Source organism: Pagrus major, chromosome 6 (genome assembly GCF_040436345.1).
Source record: "Pagrus major chromosome 6, Pma_NU_1.0".
NCBI lineage: Eukaryota > Metazoa > Chordata > Actinopteri > Spariformes > Sparidae > Pagrus > Pagrus major.
In genome coordinates, this window is record NC_133220.1 from 31,537,644 (window position 1) to 31,558,139 (window position 20,496).

Genomic DNA, 20,496 nt, shown 5'->3' on the forward strand with positions numbered 1-20,496 from the left:
TGGACTGTCCAGCATTCAATGGGTATGACAAACTGTACCTATTATTGTTAGTATTATAATGCAGTGCACAAGTGTACAATAGAGCGTGGGAGGGATGATATGTTTTTGTAAGTTAGCATCGTCCTGGTTTCCTCAACATTAAGGCTGTGGGATTTTTCTGATGGATTTTGGATTATTGCAGAAACTAAACTCTGTTGCACACGCAAATGTGTTGATACATAGTTTGTTGAGCAAGATCATCTTCACAAATGAACACCGCTTAATGATTTTAGAAGAGTCAATGCTATCATGAAGTAAAAAAAACTAACGTTAGGCTATAAATGAACTACACCACGGTCACACGGCTGCAATGTCACCACCACTAAGTGTCCGCCTACAATGTACGATACACACTTTACAAAGTGGAAAGTTATAGCTATAGCAACTAATGTCAGCCTTTATAGTTGAGTCTCCGTGTATGCCGTGATTTAGTGTCTTGATAACAACTGCCTTTTTTAAAACACTGCAATGCTTAAAAAATTGCAAGGGCTATTTCCTGACATGTTTTTATGTTGTAGAGAAAAAAAAAGGGAAATTCTTGTAAACTTGTGTTAACCTTACACCTTATTTCAGGCATCTAACTGAAAATCCATTCAAAAAAACCCATTGACTTTGAGACGAGGGAACTGGAAGCAGTAGCAGTAGTGTACATTTCATAGAGTAAGGGATTAATACGTGTGTCACAGAGCACCACCCCTGTCCCCTGGCCGTGTTTTTATAAAGCAACAATATTGCCAAAGAAGCTTTAATGCTAGCCGGTGCCCTGGAGACAAGTGTCAATACACAGCGAACCAAAAGGAAAGTCATTTCAAGTATTGCCTGCAACTTACTCCTCTGTTAATGTAGCCGAAAATGGGGGAAAAAAGCTTGCTTTTGTGAAGACTTTGAGAATGAGTCCTTATTTTGTGTCAGTCATTCTTAATAATTTGCTCTGCTTTGAAGCAAGAGCTCCCTGCAACAGTGGCCGCAAAGGCACTTATATTGTTGTTGAGCTTTGATTGACGCCTCCAAAAGATCCCTGTCAGACAGGCATTTTCTACCCGATTGATGGTAATTGTCTGCAAGGTACAGTGCTTTTGTGCAGCTCAAAGTGGTAGGGTAAACTGTAATCGAGCACCCTAATAACTTCTAACACTGAGGAGGGATTTGTGCTCCCTTTTTGGCTACCAGGCATTTTTCATGATGTGATCAGACTAAGCACTGACTCACTGGAACATTTAAAGAACAGCTCCAACTTCCTTTTTTTTTTCTTTACCTGTACTTTATTTCTGTCATCTTGCTCACAGACATGCACGGCTCACCAGACCTATCCTACAGCATTATAGGTACTCAAAAAATTAAACCCAAAAGCATCCGTGGCATAAACGATTTGTCACATTGGTTGCTCAGACAGACATTCAAAGACATTAGTCAGATGTAAGAGAAAATGATCTGGTCATACACTGTCTTATACAGTTTTATGGTACTGCAGTCATCTCTGTAGTTATACTTTTGGACCACTTTTTTCTTCCTGCAGCATCCTGGCTTCATAGTAGCGGGAAATAAATAATGATAGTTATCAGTTCAAGGGCTAAATTGAAAGTAAAACGATGTCACAATGTGCTTTTCATATTTTTGGTGTCAGGATTGTTGTATTTGTATTTCCTGGCACCTCCATGGCTGTATTAAAGAGATGTGATTCCAGGTGGGCCACACAGTAGGCAGGTTTACTTTGAGACAGCTGTCAAGATTTGCTCAGAATGCTACACACTAAGTCAAAAAGCACGGCTTAGGCCAATGGGAATGTCATTCCCTTAAAGGATATAATATGTGAGATTTTTGCATTTAAATGCCTAATTGTTATCCCAAATGTTTCCAACAATGTTCAGACCCAGAGAAATCCACAAGTTTACTCAAAGTAAGGGTGTTTTATGAGGTCTCCTGTCGCTATAAGTCCTGGGAGAGAGTCAGAGAGTGAGAAAGGAAGTCAGCAAATGAGACGAAATATAACACGTATAAAACTTTAAAACATGACCTTGTGCTTGAACATTTGTGCCTGAAGATAAATCCACTTTTTAATCCCTAAAGTTCTAAAGTAATCTCTAAGCTCTCCTCCTGCCGGTAAATGTCTCTGGATCAGAGCAGAATCCGATGTGACTGGGGCTCTGGCCTGACCGTCTCCTCCAGAGCTGGCCAGCTCTGAAGAACTGAGCACCAGCTCTAGCCCCTCTTTCTAACCCATCCCTTCCTGAACAACACTCATCAAACATCTATTGTTTTTTGACAGATAGTGAAATGTTGTTGTGTTTTGACCCTCAGGGCCACCATAGGATTGGTTTGGTTGACTCATTTAAACTTAGTTTGGCACAGCTTTACATCTCAGATCACCTCAGCATTACTCATCTCCTATCATAGAACCATGTGGTAATGCTCTGAACCTTTGCAGCAGCTCATGATCCATGTGACAAGGGGAGAGTCATTGGTACAAGTCTGAGTCCAGCAGAAATCAATATCAATTACACCGATATCGGAGAATTGTCAAAATTAAATGCCCAGGTGTCCCCGTTTCACCGGTGTGGAGCAATCACTTTGTTGACAACAAAAAAATCAGGAGCATACCTGCTTTGTAATCTGTAATTGACCGTTAACCTTGATGTTGTCAACTTCAAAAGAAAAGAGAATTTCTTTAGTGACGATGCTGCATAAAGCAGATATCTGAGAAGTTGTACCACAGTTGCATCGCACTCGGCAGGTTTTTGCATCCTGGGTCTACCGAGCACAGCTGGGCTTGATTTATGCCGCTGACAAGGCCGTTTCTCTCCAGCACAGCACACTGTGGGGAACCTGAGGAGAGACAGCCTTTCAATTTATCTCAGACAGCCCCTCCCCCCTGTACACTTCAGGGTTTTTAAAGCACTCCAGAGCATAGATCAACACCTGAAGTTAGGTCCCACCCCTTGTCCCCGGCTCAGAGGATATGGTGACCTCGCCTCTTTCCCCGCGTTACAGCCTCTCGCCTCCGGCGCTGTTAGCAACACTGACGTTTTGATACAATTATGATTAGAAACATAACCTGCAGGTAGGTCGATGATGGTCAATGTGGGTTGGAAAATAGTAACACAGACACACCTCACCTTATCTGTGAGCTTACCGCGGCTGGCAAACACAATATCAAACACATCCCCTGCAGTACTTTTTACACACTTACTTTTTCCATTTAGTTGACTGGTATTTGGAAGTGAATGGCTGCTGTGCTGGTGAGTTGAGCGAGCTGTGCGTGCACTGAGGCAATAATCTCTGTGTATAGAAGGCCTGAGCTGAGACTAATTATATGGTGAAATCACCGTAAGCTTGTGTCGGTCTCTCTTCCTGTGGTCTCATGGCTGAGTAATTCCACTGATAGAATCTTAACCCCTATTTTCACAAGCCTGTTTTATTTACCCTGTTAATTAAGTAGAGTCGGATACAGGCCTCCACCCTGCAGTCATGCTACCAATCAGCCATGGCATCTCAGAGTCACTAAGTATTCATGAACGGCCCTGTTTGAAACTCTCAAATCAGAATCTAATCTGTGATTAGGCATTTTGTTTGTATGTGGAATTTTTATGAGCGCGCCCCTGTTCTTCGACGGCATTAGCTAGTTAGCGTGTGTATGCAGAACAAGAGCTCACATGATTCCCCCATTTGAGCACGGTGGTTCCTGCTGCTGCCATCATAAACTCGCTCCACATACCAGGTCCACACTTAGTTCAAAGCCGCCGCTTTCAACGCACGATTTCGTTGCCTTTTTTGCTACTCATTATTTGGATTGTGACAGTTTCCTCTCACAATGTAGAATTTATCAAACAGATCAAAGACAAAATATGTCTGAATGAAACATCAAAACAAGGCTTTCAAGTGCCTTTTTGATTGCGAGGGAGCTTACAAAAAGGCAACGTCTGCATCTGTTAACAGCGTCTCAAAGAGAATGTAAGGAAATAACAAAAAGCAGGCTTTTACTTTGGACCCAGCTCTTTCCTGCGATTTCCACTTCACAGTGCCCATGATAGCTGCTGTGTGACTGATGTTATTTGTCTCTTTCATCTTGTCACAGAGCAGGGAGGATCAACACTGTACAGCCCCTGTCCTCGGAGGCTTGATCTCGCCCAAAATACACACCTGTGTTTTTTGGGACTACACGAGTGCATTTGGCCATCTCTTCTTGTTCAAAATAATCGCCTCCTTTTGGGAGAATTATTGCTGTGTCCATTAAACCTGTGTGAGGCAGGGATGAAAGGAGTGGCACTTGTGTTCATCTCACATGTGAATTATTGATACCTGCCCCTCCGCTGGCTTCTCTTGGGATGGAGGTGGGAAACGTCTCTTCACATAATGGGCACATCACACAGACATGTTGTCTGGGCCGCAGCAGTGAAGAAGGAAGACAGGAGCAAAACTGTTAATAGTAAGCCTCCATCTCTTATTCACCACCGCCTTGGCTGACTTCTACTGTATTTGCCCTCATCTGCCTCATCTTCCATTAGTCTGAGACTAAAATGCCTAACACTTGTGCAGACAGCCGGTCTACTCCTCTTTCTGTAACGTCGGTGAAAGGAAAGTGCCTCCAGTCTTCATATAAAGCTTTAAAAAAAAAAAGGTAGACGATGCTGTGAGTGGCTGAGAACAGTCTTGGCTCCACAGGAGGGCTACTGAGGATTTAACTCTCTATAAGAGCCATTGTGCCCGCATGCTGCACCACTTGTTCGCTCTCTGCAGAGCCTCCTCTTACAAGATGCATGGTGCACAAGTCGCATGATAGCTATTTTGTCCCTGGGGATAAGGGGATTGTGGATATATGGCACACAATATACAGCAGGTATTTAGTTATGTTGAGGTATTGCTGTGAGCCTTGTGCTGGTTAAGTTGAATTGGGTCAGAGCTTGTTCTAGTTAAAAGTTGTTTTCCCCTTCACTGTGATTGCTTGCTGATAATAAATCAACCCAGTACGTGTACATTTCTGCAAGTCATGGATGGATATGTTGAAACTTTGAATTCCTTTATGTTGTAATTTTATGCTTCTTTAGATTAAATTTTCTATTTTATCTTGTGACAAAGCTGTTACTTTGCAGTGGTTAGGCTTATGCTCAAAAGGGTTGGGAAAAGATGATGTTTTGTCAAAAATATTTTGTTTTGTCACCACAAACACAGAGGTCTTGTCCAGAACAGGAATATTCAGTGGTTTCCCTATTACAAATGTTCAAATGCAACCTTTTTGTTGAATGATAAGGTCTGTTTTGTTACCAAGTCTCGTTCAAGGAGAGGTCTCGGTCTGAAACATGAGTTAGAGGGTTGGAGAGAGGAGTCTGGAGTTTACCTAGAGCAGAGGAGCCCAAGCTGTTTCCCTTGGAGGACCAAAACTGAAACTGAAGCAAACACCTGTTGTATTGTTTTGTTATGATGAGAAATGGTGCCAGGATCCCAAGTACCCTTATTTGCCTAACTTCCTGCACAGTGCCACCTACCATGAATGATTATGGATCCTACATATTTAAAGAGCATTTTACCTCAAAATAATATAGCATAAACAGCTATTTGTATTATTATTTATTTTAATTCATATTTATTTTAAAACATCTGGTGTGCCACGTCGAACCTCATTATGGGCCAACTTTGGCCCACAGGCCCCACTTTGGACAGCCCTAACCGAGATGAACTGCCACTTAAAATAACGACCTAAGCCGGTAAGTGGCAAAAACAAACACTTTTAGCACCTTCTGTGGACGTAACTTTGACAGTCGGAGTTGCCCCAAAGGATTAAGCCGCAGCTGCCAGCTGAGGCGATCTACTCGACCAATTCCAAAACCTTTGGCGAGTAAGAATCATTCACACACCTAGACATGTGAAAATACTGCCCAGGTTTAAAAAAAACTACAGAATTTCACCTTTAAGATGTAATATGGCCATGATGTGACACATTTGATAAAAAAATGTCAGTATGAAACATTGCCTATGACATGCACAGATGTGAACGTATCAGTGGTTTGCAGAAATGTTAACTGCATCTAATGTTACATTTTATTCTGGTGACTGGGCTGTAAAAACTCACTGTAACGCAGAATTATAACCTTAAGTTCACAGTTTCCTTTTAGACAAGAAACTTAGCTATACACACAGAGCGCCATTATTGAAATGTAATTAATGTATATTAGTTGTTTAAATTGTGCTTACTCTGCTCAGGGTTATGGTCAGTTGTAGGACTGTGGTGCCATTTAATGGGCCATTTTCTTCAAATTTATCGGCCTCTGGGTTTGATGTCATTAACTGCGGGCCATCCCCCACAGCGATATGCCCCTTATGTAACTGATGGCCACTGTTGGCTATTTTGCATTCAGCACTTTTCTCTTAGCCTGATATGAACCAAGAAGCCTCCACTCAGCAGTACCATGTGGTTTTTATATTCTCTTACACCAACCATCTCTGCACTTTCTTATCACCCCCAACACTTGAAAAAGACCCAATGTAGACAGTGAAGCAAGAGGGGAAAATCTCACACTCTGTCACAGCGTATCAGCTGCGTTTCACAAGTACATCCAGTTTAACGCATCACTGGTGCAAACAAGAAAACAGGCTGCTCACATATCAACAGTGAAAGCTGATGAACTGTTCCGTGTCATGTGTCACTTGGACTTTTACCATGGCTGTTACACTCCTTTCTGTCTCGGCTCAGGCTGCATCATCAATTATCTTCAACTGTCAAATGGCTGTTTTGAGTCCATCAAAAGCAGTGGAGGAATACGTTTAAGCTGATTTGTACCATCAGACAGCTGTAGTGTGCTGATACACAGACTCTGTTACTTTGAATTTTAGTCCTGCTGATCTTTTAATTAAAGCAGTCATGAAGTTAGTACTTTAATAAAGTAGGAACATAATGTTTTAATTAGTGCTTCACAGTTAGAGCAGTAGGGTAAAGGGAACAGCCAATAATCTCTCAGCTGAAAGGATGTAAATCGTGCTATTACTTTCACTTTCTAGTAAAGTTATTATAAAAAATTGAAATTTGTATCATTAATAGTTTAATATGAAGTGTGGATCACATGAATTCTGAATTATCTCTTGACTCTGCAGATCTGTGATGCTTCATGACAACTTTCCACTTGATGTTTTGGTTTTCAGCCTGGAGACTTTACTTTTCAGGTTCACCATCATTGCTTCACACTGCTGCTTTAGTCTGAAGGGGTTTGAATCTTATCAATGATGTTGCTATCACAACTGTGATTTGGGAAATCTGACACTGTTTTACAAAAGGATTTTCTAAAAACCTCTGTAGCTTATAGAAAGTATTTTTAAACTTAAATTTTAAAACAAAAATGCATCTGTTGGTTTTGGTTAAGACTTACCACTGTTAAACAGCAGGTGAAATATATAAAATAGCAAAAATCTGTAAATACAACGACACATAACCACCTTAAATATAGTATATGTGTTAAAGGAGCACTGCATAGTTTGGGGGAAGAAATTTAAATCAGAATTCAATCAAAATAATTAATTGACTGATTTTTTTACGCCTAAACAAACTAAATAAATAAACTATGTTTGTTTTCATGACTGAATAAACTGAATAATCAAACTGACCTTATGGACTTTCTTTATATGTGGCGGACCCTGCCACCTTTTTTAGCTTCAAACAGTGTTCTGGGACCTTATTTTCCTCTGAGAACAGCTTGTTTATTCAGTTCTGGAAAAAATAAATATTTCTGAGTTTGTATTATAACCTCATTCTCAGTTTGAATATCTTCTCCAAAACTACATAGTGCCCTTTTAACAAACAGTTGGTTATTTACACATCCAGCAGACACAGAGCACCATTATCATTCAGTTGCATTTGAGTTCCTGGATGTCCTTTATTTCTTGTTGCTCTGCCTTGGTCTCTACCAGCTCCTGGGAAAAATATGTTTTTAGCTGCTATGTGCTGTGCCATTTTTCACCATCTTGTCTGTCTGTCAGTCAGTGGGTTATTGTTGACTGCAGTGTTGTCACGATATTGGAATTTCTAACTTCGATAGCATACCTCAAAAATATAAATATTTAATACAATTTTCGACAACAGTGTGCGTGTAAAAGTTTAGATTTTTATCGAAAGATGGATATGAAAAGTGTATAACATGACACTGAGATACAACTTCTCTTTTCTGGCAAATAGCAGAGAACAGCAGAAAGATTGTAGTAAAAAAATTTTTAGAAACATTTGTTTTGTTTGCTCTCTGGATTAGGCCTTTAAAAAGTGTGTGTGTGTGTGTGTGTGTGTGTGTGCGTGTGTGTGTGTGTGTGTGAGTGTGAGTGTGTGAGAGAGAGAGAGAGAGAGAGAAGGCGCTGCTGGTACTGTTGTATTGTTTCTTTTGAAAATGATCATTGAAACCATTTCAGACATTCAGGATCAATACATATGGATATATCGTATCATGGATGATTAGAGCTGTGAGACGAATCATAACAAAGTTGTGGGCCGTAAACTCCCCCAAAAATCTGTAAAGCTGAGGGGAACTGCAGAGTGTGGAATATTCTCTGCGGGTTTGTTTCTTTGTGCAAGCTCTTTCATATTACATGTTGCAATTTCACACCCAAGGATAATAGAAAAATATCAACTGTTGCAGCTTAAAGTGTTTATGCATCTTCCTCACACAAGTAGAATGATGCATATGCCTGTGTCTGTGTGTGAATATAAAGAACTGTCATTAAACAAAATCACCCGTGCCCTTGTATTTTAATTCCACAGTGTACTTGAATCTCTAAAACCCACACTGCCGTCTGACAGTGGATGAGTCTGTTTGCTCTGACTCCTTTGACTCTTTGTTAATAGGTGAACAGAGTAATTTAGCGGCCACACATCATTTTACCCCTCTCGCAATCGGGCTGACGCCGTTTCATATTTACAGTTTGCAGATTCAGCAGAGCATTTCAGAAAATTAAAATTCAGCGTGCTTTGATGAGTTGGTCCACCCTTGATTCCCCACAGTACCTTGCTTTCAAGGGCGCTATTTCCATTTTTGCTTGTTATTTAGTAAATGTCAAGTTTCGTTAAGGCCTTTTGACCTTTTTTGAAGCACTTGTGGCCATTGTATAAAGGGCATGAAGCCGCTGTTGTCCTGGATATCTGGAAGTCATGTACTGAATTAATCACCCCTGAAAATACAATCCTATTTCTCATCGTCGTCATATGCAAGAAGCAGAACTTAATTAGAGACAGAGAGAAATGTTCTGTGCTGTGTTAGTCACTTATCTTTGCTGCTGTGTTAACCCTATGACACACAGCTAAAATGTACAATATGTGCACAGCAGCATTTGTTACTAATAGTACAAGCTGATGCTATAGAGGTTTTTTAGATAAAATATATAATATGTAACATTTCTGCATTCAAATGGCTTTAAAGTGAGTGTTCTTCTTATATTATCCCAAATGTTTGCAAAAATGTTAAAACCCAGATAAATCTGTAATTTTACTTTAATCGAGCATTTCATCAGAGTGACAAAGGAATTCAGCGAACGTGACCAAATGCAAAGTGAATAAAAAAATTAAACGTTTACTTGTCTTTGACTAATTCTGCCTGAGTCACATATATTTTCATCAGCGGTGCTGTTATTTACCATTTAAAACAACAACTCCCATGACTCCACACGTAATCAAACTACACTACATCTTTTATTTTCATTGCTTTGATTGAGAGACCCCGAGTGGTAAAAGCTATAGGCATTACATACATTAAATCTACTTTTTTTTTTTTTTTTTTTACCACAGGGTCACCATTTTGGGCAACGGCAACCTTCGGATATGGAATGCAACTAAATCTGATGCAGGTCTCTACACCTGTGTGGCAAGAAACCAGTTTGGCGTGGCAAGCAGCACAGGAAGCATCACAGTTAAAGGTATTTCCTCTTCCCTTTTTCCAATTTCATCACTGTGCCTTTTGTACTTTACTTAGTAGGGACCCTGACCAATAAAGTACTGGACACCTTCTTCAGATGCATGTTTTTCACTCTGACAGCACGTAGAGTTGCTTGATATTTCATTCTGCTCGTTGAAAACCTGACCTGGAGTACTCAATTTCATACATAAAACATGACCAACATAGAGAAGAAGGACAGCGATTTGTGAAGCCTCCCAACCACTTCACTCCCTCCATCGTTTGATAAGTTATGAGCAGCAGGGCATTTTCTCTGTGCTGCCATCAGTGGAGAGACAGACACACCTCGGTTGCTATGTCTGTTTGCAGGGGTGTTGGAAACATTCAGCTCACTGGCTCAGTGCCTCCAGTACTGTCAGAGGATATGTTGTGTGAAACAGGCCTAGTGTTGGTAGATCATCTGAGCTGGGCTTTGTTTCTGCTCTGCTGCTGTGACTTATCATATATCACAACATGGTGGAAGAACTTCTTTTCCCATTTTGGACACATTCGGATTGACTCAGCTTTTGGATGGGCTCACCCACAGTTCAGGACACGCACTTGTTCTGTATATCACTCAGGTTGTTAAAGGTCCCATATTATAGAAAGTGAGATTCCTTGTCAGTTTGATCATAAAATACTACAAACAGCCCGTATTTAGAAACTGTGCCTTCAAACGAGCAGTTAGGACTTCTGTAAGGTTTTGATGTCACAACTATACATTCACCACCCATAGCCATGCCCCCAGCACCTCCTTGGTTGCAGAGCTGGTGCAGAAATGTGGTGAGCAGTGCCTGCTGAGGCCTGCAAGAGCTGACCAAACAACGTAGACTGGGCTTTTTTGTGAGGGGACAGACACTAAAACAGAGCATTCAGATAGATGGTGAATAGAGGTGCTGCAGCAATAGAGAGTATGAGAAAAATAATGTGTTTTTTGAACATTCAAGCATTTTCTTCTTGTATATTACTCCTTAAAAGAGGTACACTGTTTAGAGTACTGGTGCCCTTTTCATGAAAGCTATCTCTGGATTGCCTACGCTCTCTTTGTCCTTTGTGGTCTGTCTTTTACAGCATTTTGATTATGAAATTGAGAATCAAATAATGACCGAGAAAATGGAATGGGAGTACAGACGGTGACAAATAAAAATTTAGACTCACTTTGACATATTTCAAGACAAACATTTACAATTCAGAAATGAAAAGGTCAAGGAAATTATTTTTCTCAAACATCATCAGCAACAATACGAATAATGAGGTATTGTGGATAGGCTGGCCGTAAAAACTCAAAGGCATTAGACCAGCCATCAAACATTCAGTGCCATGCCAAAACCAACACTACAATCAAACTAAAGGACTATGGTTGAAAGTTGTGCAGCGTCTCAAGCCACACACCTTCTGTCTTGATGTTCTACCAACAAGCTTCTTTAAAAATGCATTCAGCAGTCATTAGCTCTCTGTCATCAGATTATTTTACTAAAGTCTTGTAAACTGCAGTCATCAAGCCTCTCCTAAAAGCAAGTAATCTAGATACATCTGTTGTTACCAACTACAGTACAGACCAATGTCAAACTTTGTTAATAACCTCCAAATGATTACTTTGATTTCAGCCCCACCTCGGTACTGAGACAGCTCTCATAAAGGTTCTCTATGATATTCATTAAAAACTGATTTCTGGGAGATTTCATTTCTAGTCTTATTAGATATAAGTGCTGCTTTTGACGTAGTTTACCTTTCACTAATACTGTATTGGAAACGTTGTGTTGGGCTCTCAGTTCTTAGTGCTAATGTGGTTCGAGTCATCTCTTCAGAACTATTTTGTCTCAGTAATGCATCAGAGCTGCCCAACATGATGTGTGGCATTCCCCAGGACTCAATCCTTGGACCTCTTCTATTTAACATTTACATGCTTCCATTAGGCCATAATATATGAAAAAATGACATCAACTATTATATTATATATTATATTTATACTGACAACATCCAAATTTACAATTTTGCTCCGTCACCAAGCAGCTACAGTTGCAAAGAGTCCCTCTGCAGAGGAATGGAGAAAATAAATCATTGGATGAGCCTTTTTCCAGCTTTAGTCAGACAAAAATGAGATAACTGTGTTTGGCACTAACAAAGGAAGGCTGTAAGTTTGTTAAAACAAAACCAAGTCCGTATTTAATTACTGAGTCAGGCATGTCAGATCAATTTCAAAGTCTGCATTCTACAATCTTAAAAAACAATAACAAGCAAGAATCAGAGGATTCATGTCAAGGCTGAACCTACCACTCTTTGATTTTCAGCTTGTTAGATTACTATAATGGTTTTCTCTGGGCTCATTCAGAAGACAAGGAAAATTGAACACAACAAACCAGTTATCAGGTCTCTGCATTGTATTTTTCAGTGTTTTAGTGAAGGGGTTTAAGGTGCTGCTGCTTGTCTATAAATCGCTCAATTTCCTAGGACCAAAATACTCCTCCGACTGTCTTGTATGAACTCTCTCAGCTTCTCAGGTCATCAGGTAGAGGGCTGTTAACTGTTCCCAGAGTGCAAACAAAATATGGAGGAGCTGCATTAAGTTACTGTGCACCGGAGCTGCAGCAAAACTTTCAGAGGTTAATAGACTTGCACCAATTTTGACCACCTTTAAATCTGTGTTAAAAACTTTGTGTGTTTTGAGCTGCCTTTGACTGCACCTCATCACCAACAATTTTCATCAACAAAACCTTATTTATATTTCTGTTCTTAACATTTTGATTACCTTTAAAAAGCTTTCTGTTCTTTTAATTTGCATTTTCATGTTTTTTATTTTCTTTTACTTTCTATTTTTTAGGTTTTAATATATTATGTAAATCACTGCGGATTGCCTTTGTGCATGAAATGCGCCTTGCCTTCTTTTAAAATGAATGCGAGCTGGGTTTAAATTGATGTGCATCGTGTGGCTTTAATCTGTGCACACTGCTGTTTTTCTGTCCACAGGGGAGAGTGTTCTCACCTCCTCTAGTTTCTGGGGAATTTGCTGACATATTCAGTGAACTATACCCTCTCTGCGACCCCCTTCTCACAGAGGCTGCTCAATCCATTTGTGACATTGTTGTTTCTTCTACCTTGACTTGTGTAGATTTATATTATTGCTCTTCAGTAGCCTATATTGGCCTCTCCTTTATGGAGAAAAGTTCATGCCTCATATTTCAGGCGGTTTGGTATAGATTTACATGTATATTGCAATATAAAGTCACATCTAATCTTTTAGACAAATCAGGCAGTTGCCATTGCATTTCATCAGTTTCACGACGAGCAGCATTTTCAGAGATGTTAAATCAAACTGCGTGTGCAATGTTGTGCTCGGAAAATTCACTCAGAACATTTATTTATTCACCAGAGACAAAACTGTTCAGCATAACCTCATGTAAACAAGCAGCGCACACTGCCTGTGTTGGCGTTTAAGAGACCTTTCACCTGTTAATAAAGTAATGAAGTGGTGCCAAAATCCTTCCAATTCCCCAGGATGTATGTTTAGAAGCGCTGTATGTTTTCCAACCCTCTCTCAAGTTAAATCATTTTTCTGTCTTGGAGCCTGAGCTTCTCCTTCTTCCTCTGTGGTCTATGATTTTTGCTCAAAGCTTAAATCCATTTAATTGTCTTTCTTCTACAAGTTAGCAATCTGTAAAATCCTTTGCAATGCAGTGTCAACAGCACAGCAGTCTGCTAATAAAATCAGTTGGATGGATTTCCCAGTCAGTTTCTATAGAAACCTGAATTGAATACTTAATGAACCATTGATTAATGCCAATAATACAGTACAATGCATATATAACAGCAAGAGGAATGTCCTGGACTGTATCTACAGTAATTCCCTTTTTACCAGAAGGCACATCACATAATATCATAATGGAATTTTTAAAAACTTTAGACCAGCTCTCGCTTCTGTAAATCACTATCAAGGCATGTTTCCTTTTTCTGTTGAATTATAAAAGACAGATTTCATATATTATGAATGCCTGAAAGTCAGCAGCAGTCAAGGATGCGGGAGAGCTTCGAGTGCACCTTGCTGCTGATTTATGCTGATGCCTCACTCTGCCTCCCATTGACGACTCTGCCTATTCTAAAGTAATCGGTAACCTTTGCACAATTGAAGTGAAGAAATTACCAGTGTAAAATGTCAGTGTATTTGTATTTTGGCACATGATCATGTTAATTGCTGTGAAATTTTAAGCACAGAGCTCGACTTCAAGGCATAATGAAAAGCACAGCATCGCTTCACTCTGCCAGTCACACTCTACGCTCTCCTTTTCTACCCATTTATCTCACACTGTGAAATGAAAATGGTACAGAACCCCCCAGCCGATCAGTGTGTGCGGGGGGACCTGCCGCTCGCGCTGTAGGTTCAGGTTGATGGCCTATATGTGATTTTCCAATCAAGCTGCAAAGCAACACACCCGCGTATGTCTTCTCAGCATAAATAGACGGCGCCTTCATCCACTTATTATTCTTCTGAAAGGGAATATGGGTTTTATTTGACACCCTCTCTCACTCGCTTCCCTTCCATCATCATATGTTAAATCTGTTTTCTGCAGCTGATGTACAAATGTTCCTGTATATGATCTTGTGCCTTTCTGTCACAATCGATATTGTTTGGAAAATGGGATGGGGTAATTTACATGCACTATTTCATTGAGGATTGGAGACCTGTTTAGCAGGGGGAAATTTGTGTTGCAGGAGCAGCCCTTATGGGAGATGACAGTAGTTTATTCAAATTGACTTTGGTGATATGAATGCAGAAAAATACCTGTCAAAAAGCATTTGGTGTCTCCCGCTGTGAATAAGCCACCTAGCAAACAGCCACAGAGGAGCAGTCACAACAGATGAGCCCTGTTAATGTCCCCATTATTCCAACACTGGGGGGATATTAGCAGATTAATTGCACTTGATTATAGATGTGCTCCCTGAATTTTGATTACACTGGAGATGAGCCGTTGCAATTAGGGTTGCCTCCGATCATTACAGATGGTCAGTGAAGTCAAAACTTCTGAGATCACACTGTGTTCACTTCTGTCTGCCTCTGCAAAACCTGCAGGCAATTTATCTTGTGACACCTCACTGCAACAACTTGCTTTGAAGGGGGTGTTTGTAAGTAAAAATGAAGTAAGTGGTTATTGTACCACACATTCTCAGGTTTTCCCAGGTTGACAAATACCAGTGCTGCTTTGTCACGCCCCTCGGCGTCTTACACCCACAAGGTACCTTTTAGCATCTGTGTGGGATGCACAAAGCACCAGTAAGCCTTTCTAACACATGGTTAATGTTGGAAAACCGTTGCAGTTTGGTGAGGTTCAGGCTCAAAAATTAAAAAGGTTTAGTAAAAGATCTTTGACATTTGGTCTCCTGGGTGAAGATCATGCTGTTTAAGATGCAGAAGGGGCAGGGAAAAACTTTGGTAATTGATGTCCTGGGAATGAGACCAGTGCTGTATTGTGTCATGTTATCTGTATTTCCACTTGCATTTAAGATACTTGACACTTTAGCCATGCTAACAGAACAGCGAAGTGAATTTGGGACTCCAGGAAGAGTACCAGTGTTTGAGGCCAATGTTATATAGTGGCCAAACTGTGTAATTACATCCTGTGATGTCCAGAGGCCCATTAGGGATTTTTTTTCATTAGCTTACATTGTGAATGAAGCGGCTATAAAACAGTGGATAACTACCTTCTGCCAAGGAGGTTATGTTTTGCTGTCCGTTTGTTGATTAGTTGGTTGGTTTGTCAGCAGGATTATACAAAAACTACTGAACAGATCTCTACGCAACATGGATGGAGGATTGGTCTCGGCCCAGAATAGACACCATTACTTTTGATGTGGATCCAGATAAAGGGACGGATCCCTGATTTATTTTTTCTTTCTCACTTTCTTTAAAATTGCGAGGTAGACCACTTTATTTTTCTGTGAAAAGACTAATTTCACATCAGAAATTGATCCATTCAGAACATTAGGAAATAGAGCCGCAAGATTGACCAATTGTATCCGACTGAACCAACAGTCAGCTGGCTCGGCCTCCTCTAGTGTGCTGCAGAATGTGGAAGCAATGCAGAATATTTGGGGAATTTAATATCCGGATGTCAAACTTTATTGGCTTCACTGGTTGGTGAGCAGCTTTCATGGGAATGAATTAGGCTCCAACCATGAGTGGATGAATCTGACTGACTTTTGTGACTCTCCCCTAGCGCCACGATGTGGTTCACATACGTGGCTTTTAATGAAATGCCTCAACAACAATGGATAGCCATTAAATTAAGTACGGACATTTACGTTCCCCTTAGAATGAATTTCTATCGCTGATGTTAGCTGTCAACTTTTCCTCTAACACCATCATGAGGTCCAAATTGTAATTTTACTCGATATTTTAGTTTATGACCAAATGCCCGCAAAGCCACTACCATTCCCATCAGCCTCTGCCGTGCTTTGTGTTTAGTGCTTATAAGCAAATGTAAGCATGTTAACAAGCTAAAGCAAGAAGGTGAGGATGGTAAACATCATACCAGCTAAAAGGCAGTATGTTGTTTGCATGCTTTTGCATTTAGAAAGCCTCACAGAGCCACTAGTTTTCTTTCTCACCTTCACACACCTGGCCAGTCACTTCACAGTGAGTGCGAATGTTGGATTGTTACATAAATGTCAGACTTAGCCTAGCTTAATGATCATAGCTTTGTCATTTTTTAGTTTTGGAGATCTAAGGTAGACGATAAGTCACCCGATCACTTTTCATACTGCCCCTATGTCCAGCTGAATAGAAATAATAGACCTGAAATCATCCCAGATTTATGCTGAACTCTGGGAGGTCCTATGTGAAATAAATGCGACGTGTTACTCCTGACAGCCATATAGAAAAATAATGAGCAGCCATCTGTCAGTGATCACCAGCAGGTTGCTACAGATGTGATACTGCACAGCCTACAAATACAGTATTCAGAGAATCTTGTATGTATCTGTTGAAAGATGTACAAAAGGTTTCCCTGCAATTGAAGTTCGTCCTTGAGAGACCTTTGTTTTCTGCTTTGGAAAATGAGTTGCATTCAGAAAAGTGTACAGGAGTCTGTGCTGTGCTGATGAAAGTGTTCGTCTTGGTTTGTTAATTTGAAAAGCAAGGAGAGGAAAAAATGAGATCGGAATGATCTCCTTTTATAACGGTCACAACAGTTTTATTCCAAAATGACCCGAGAGACTGAGTTCTGAAAGGATTCGCGTGATTTCCATTTTCAAATATATGGTATGTACCTTAGCCCGACATGCATCATCACATCTTGCGCAGCCTTTATAGTAAAGGCCAGCCAGTGAAAAACCTTTTTCTTTACATGTTTGTGTTTTTCCCGAACCTGCATGTCTTGGGATCATCTGTGTGAATCCCATTTTGAGGGTGAGGCTGAGGTTTTGTTCTGCTAAATTTGTTTTCAAATCCCCACATCACGTGACCCGCGACCCTTCAACAACCTCCTTTTTGCATTATTCAAGCTCACATCACTCACCTTGTGCAAAAACTAAGGTGTGTGTGTGTGTGTATATATATATATATATATATATATATACACACACACAGGGAGAATATAGGCTAACACATTACAGCTTCAGACCATCAAAGCTGGGAGGGATTCTCCATGGGAGGGAGCATTATTCATGATGGCCGCTGTTTGTGGGAAGACTGGTGAAACTGGCCATGTGAGGCATGTCAGTACGCCTCGGAGAGGAGCAGGGAGTCATTTGGTAACCGTTAGCTCGCTCTGTTTTCTGCCCAACCATATGTTATTGTTACACAGCTTCTGTGAGAGTTCCCACTGTGAACCAGTGTCAGTAAGTCATCTGTTTGGCTCCCACACCTCCTTTGCCTTACAATGCCATGTAGTGCTGTGATTGTTGTTGCTGTTTAAGGTTAGTACTCCAACTGCTGTGATGTTGCTTAAATTATAAAATATTCATCAGTTTCTCATTCTTTTAATCATTAAGCAGAGTTGGGGGTCTTCAGCTTAAAAAGCTCTCGCAGACCTTACATTGTTTTTTGTTTTTTTTATTTCTTTTTTTATGTTTTTCATTTAAATGCCACTTGTCTTGAATGCAGCAATCATGGAGACTCTCACAATGGCTGTGTTTAAATGTTTAAGATCATGTTTATGTGTACTCTTGCAGTCATGATGGTAGTTTAGTCTAGGGTTAAATTATGTACTTTTCCTTGTTCAGCTGTCTTCTCAGGTTAGGCAAGTATTTAACTGGAAACACTTGTTTGAAAGTGAACTAATTGAACACTGTCACTATCTGTGTCTGGGGGCAGCTTTAGCTCAGGAGGTAGAGCGGGTCGACTAGTTAAGGGGAACGTCGCTGGCTCCCCCATCTTCATGTCAAAGTATCCTTGAACAAGATTCTGAACCCCAAAATGGTCCTGATGAGCAGTTCGCACCTTGCATGGCAGCCTCTGCCATCAGTGTATCAATGTGACAACTGTTGTATAGAGCTTTGAGTGGTCTGTAGACTGGACTACAGACTTACCATTTATTGTACCAAATTAAATAATTCCTACAGCAAAGCATCTTGGAAAAAATATTCTGATATTTTGGAACCAAAAGCCTATCTGTGAAATTAGAACTAAATTATGTAATCAACTCCCAGTTATTGGCCAACCTGTCAAGCAGCCCACAACAAGAGCATGCTCAGACTTGCTATCAGTATCTCTTCTGACCCCTCCCATGTCCTGGAGAATGCCAGCTTCTGTCTTCCAATACTCGATTTAAAGTCTCTCCATTTTACATTTTTGTCATACATTAGTCAATCTTGTTGCTCAACCAAAATCAGCATGCTGCTAACTAAGATCTGAATCTTGAGGATATTATGTGATTATGGTCACGACCCTTTTAAGCGCTTTGTACATTTAGGCATTATGTGATCCAGAATGAATTTCAGGGTAAACTGACAGTGAAGTTGTATCGTATCATATTATATCACATTGTATTATATTGCTTTGTATTGTACCATATCGCATCTGTTGCATCACATCGTATTGCATCGTATCCTATTATTTTGTATCATATCATATTGTATGGCAGCGTATGCATCGAATTGTTCACATATATATTACAGAGTATCGTATTGTTTTGTGTTGTATTGTTTCATATTGTATCGTGTTGTTTTGTATCATATCGCATCGTATCAAATTGCATCATATCGTATTGTATGGCAGCATATGCATCGTATTCCATCGTATCATATCATTTTGTTTGGCATCTTATCATATTTTATCATATTGTATAGTACTGCATTGTAAAATTGTGTGTATTTCTATGTTTTTCTTACCTTAAATTAGTTTTTGGTTGCCAAAACCAGGCCTTCATGATAAGCGGTCAGAAAACAGTTTGGAAAGACATTGACAAGAAATCAATTCTGTCATATTAAACATGCAGACTCAAAGTCTTGTCAACAGCAAAATCAGAATTTGGTATATGTCAAAACATGACAAAAATGTGTGATTGAAAGGATTCCTATGATGACAAATCCTGTTTAAGGATGTTGTTGTTTTTAAAATGTTTTTGTGGACAGGTTGTAAGTAAATTGGTTCAAAATGATTGATCATACAGTTCTGTCACAGCCACCAAATACAGCCAATTTATTGATAAGGTTTTTAAAATAGTTTTCCTGAATCAAACATTGGTCCAGTACAGGACAAGTGGAATTTATGGCCTACTGAATTATTGTACAATGTTGGAGAAATCACACCTTGTATACTTAACCCTTGCAAGAAAATGATGTGAAAATATATTTATTTATAGTTGGTGTTTCATTAATTCATTGTCACTTATTCTTGCTAAACACTGTGACATGTAGCAACAGGTGACAATGAAGAGACACTGGAATTTTCTACCTCTTATGTACAAACTGAAACATGTCAACAGTGCTTTGACCCACCTCAGCTGCACTTCTTGAGTTGCCGCTCAGTCTGTCGGTCTCAGCACATTAAGGTGCTCTCTGCCTTGTCTCAGATTGACCCCGCTAAGTGAGCAGCTTACCATCCCCTCATTTACAGCGGTAGTAGGTAGCAAGGCATTATACAACATAGAAATCAATCAAATTATGTGCAAGAGCCCAGTGTGTGGTTGTGTAACCAACCTTGGTTGTCCGTAATCTGTCACATATGATGACAGAGGAGGGTAATAAGGGAGCATATTCCCACCGTCATTGTCCCAGTGAGTCCCTGGAGGCCATAAGAGACCAGGCAGCACACACCACAAGGAGAGGAGGTCATGTCGGGGGAAGAAATAGTAAAGGAAATAAATCTTTGTAGTATGTTTCCGTGTTGCAGAGATGGGGAAGGGAATATTTTTGACTGCATTTCCCTGCAGATCCTTCCTGAGCCTTTTGTTTGCTCCTATTTCCTTCTCCTCACATCATTTGGAGTAACTCTCTCGCAATGAAAACCACTGCAAAACAGCGCTGACACTTTCTTTCTTATCCTTTAAAGTTTTCAGTTCTTCTTTTTTCCTTCCTGCATTGTTCCACAATGTGTAGCCGGCCTTTTGAAACACAGGAGACAGAGTCG

The 20,496-nt window shown here is 40.1% G+C and overlaps 1 protein-coding gene across 1 annotated transcript in view; it reads left to right on the plus strand.

The window, feature by feature from the left end:
- cntn4 (contactin 4) overlaps window positions 1–20,496 on the plus strand; it is a 122,722-nt gene that overhangs the window by 89,279 nt on the left and 12,947 nt on the right. Inside the window, exon 11 of the mRNA XM_073468269.1 lies at window positions 9,791–9,918. Within this exon, the coding sequence (XP_073324370.1) occupies window positions 9,791–9,918 (128 nt within the window). The remainder of the gene's footprint in view (window positions 1–9,790; window positions 9,919–20,496) is intronic.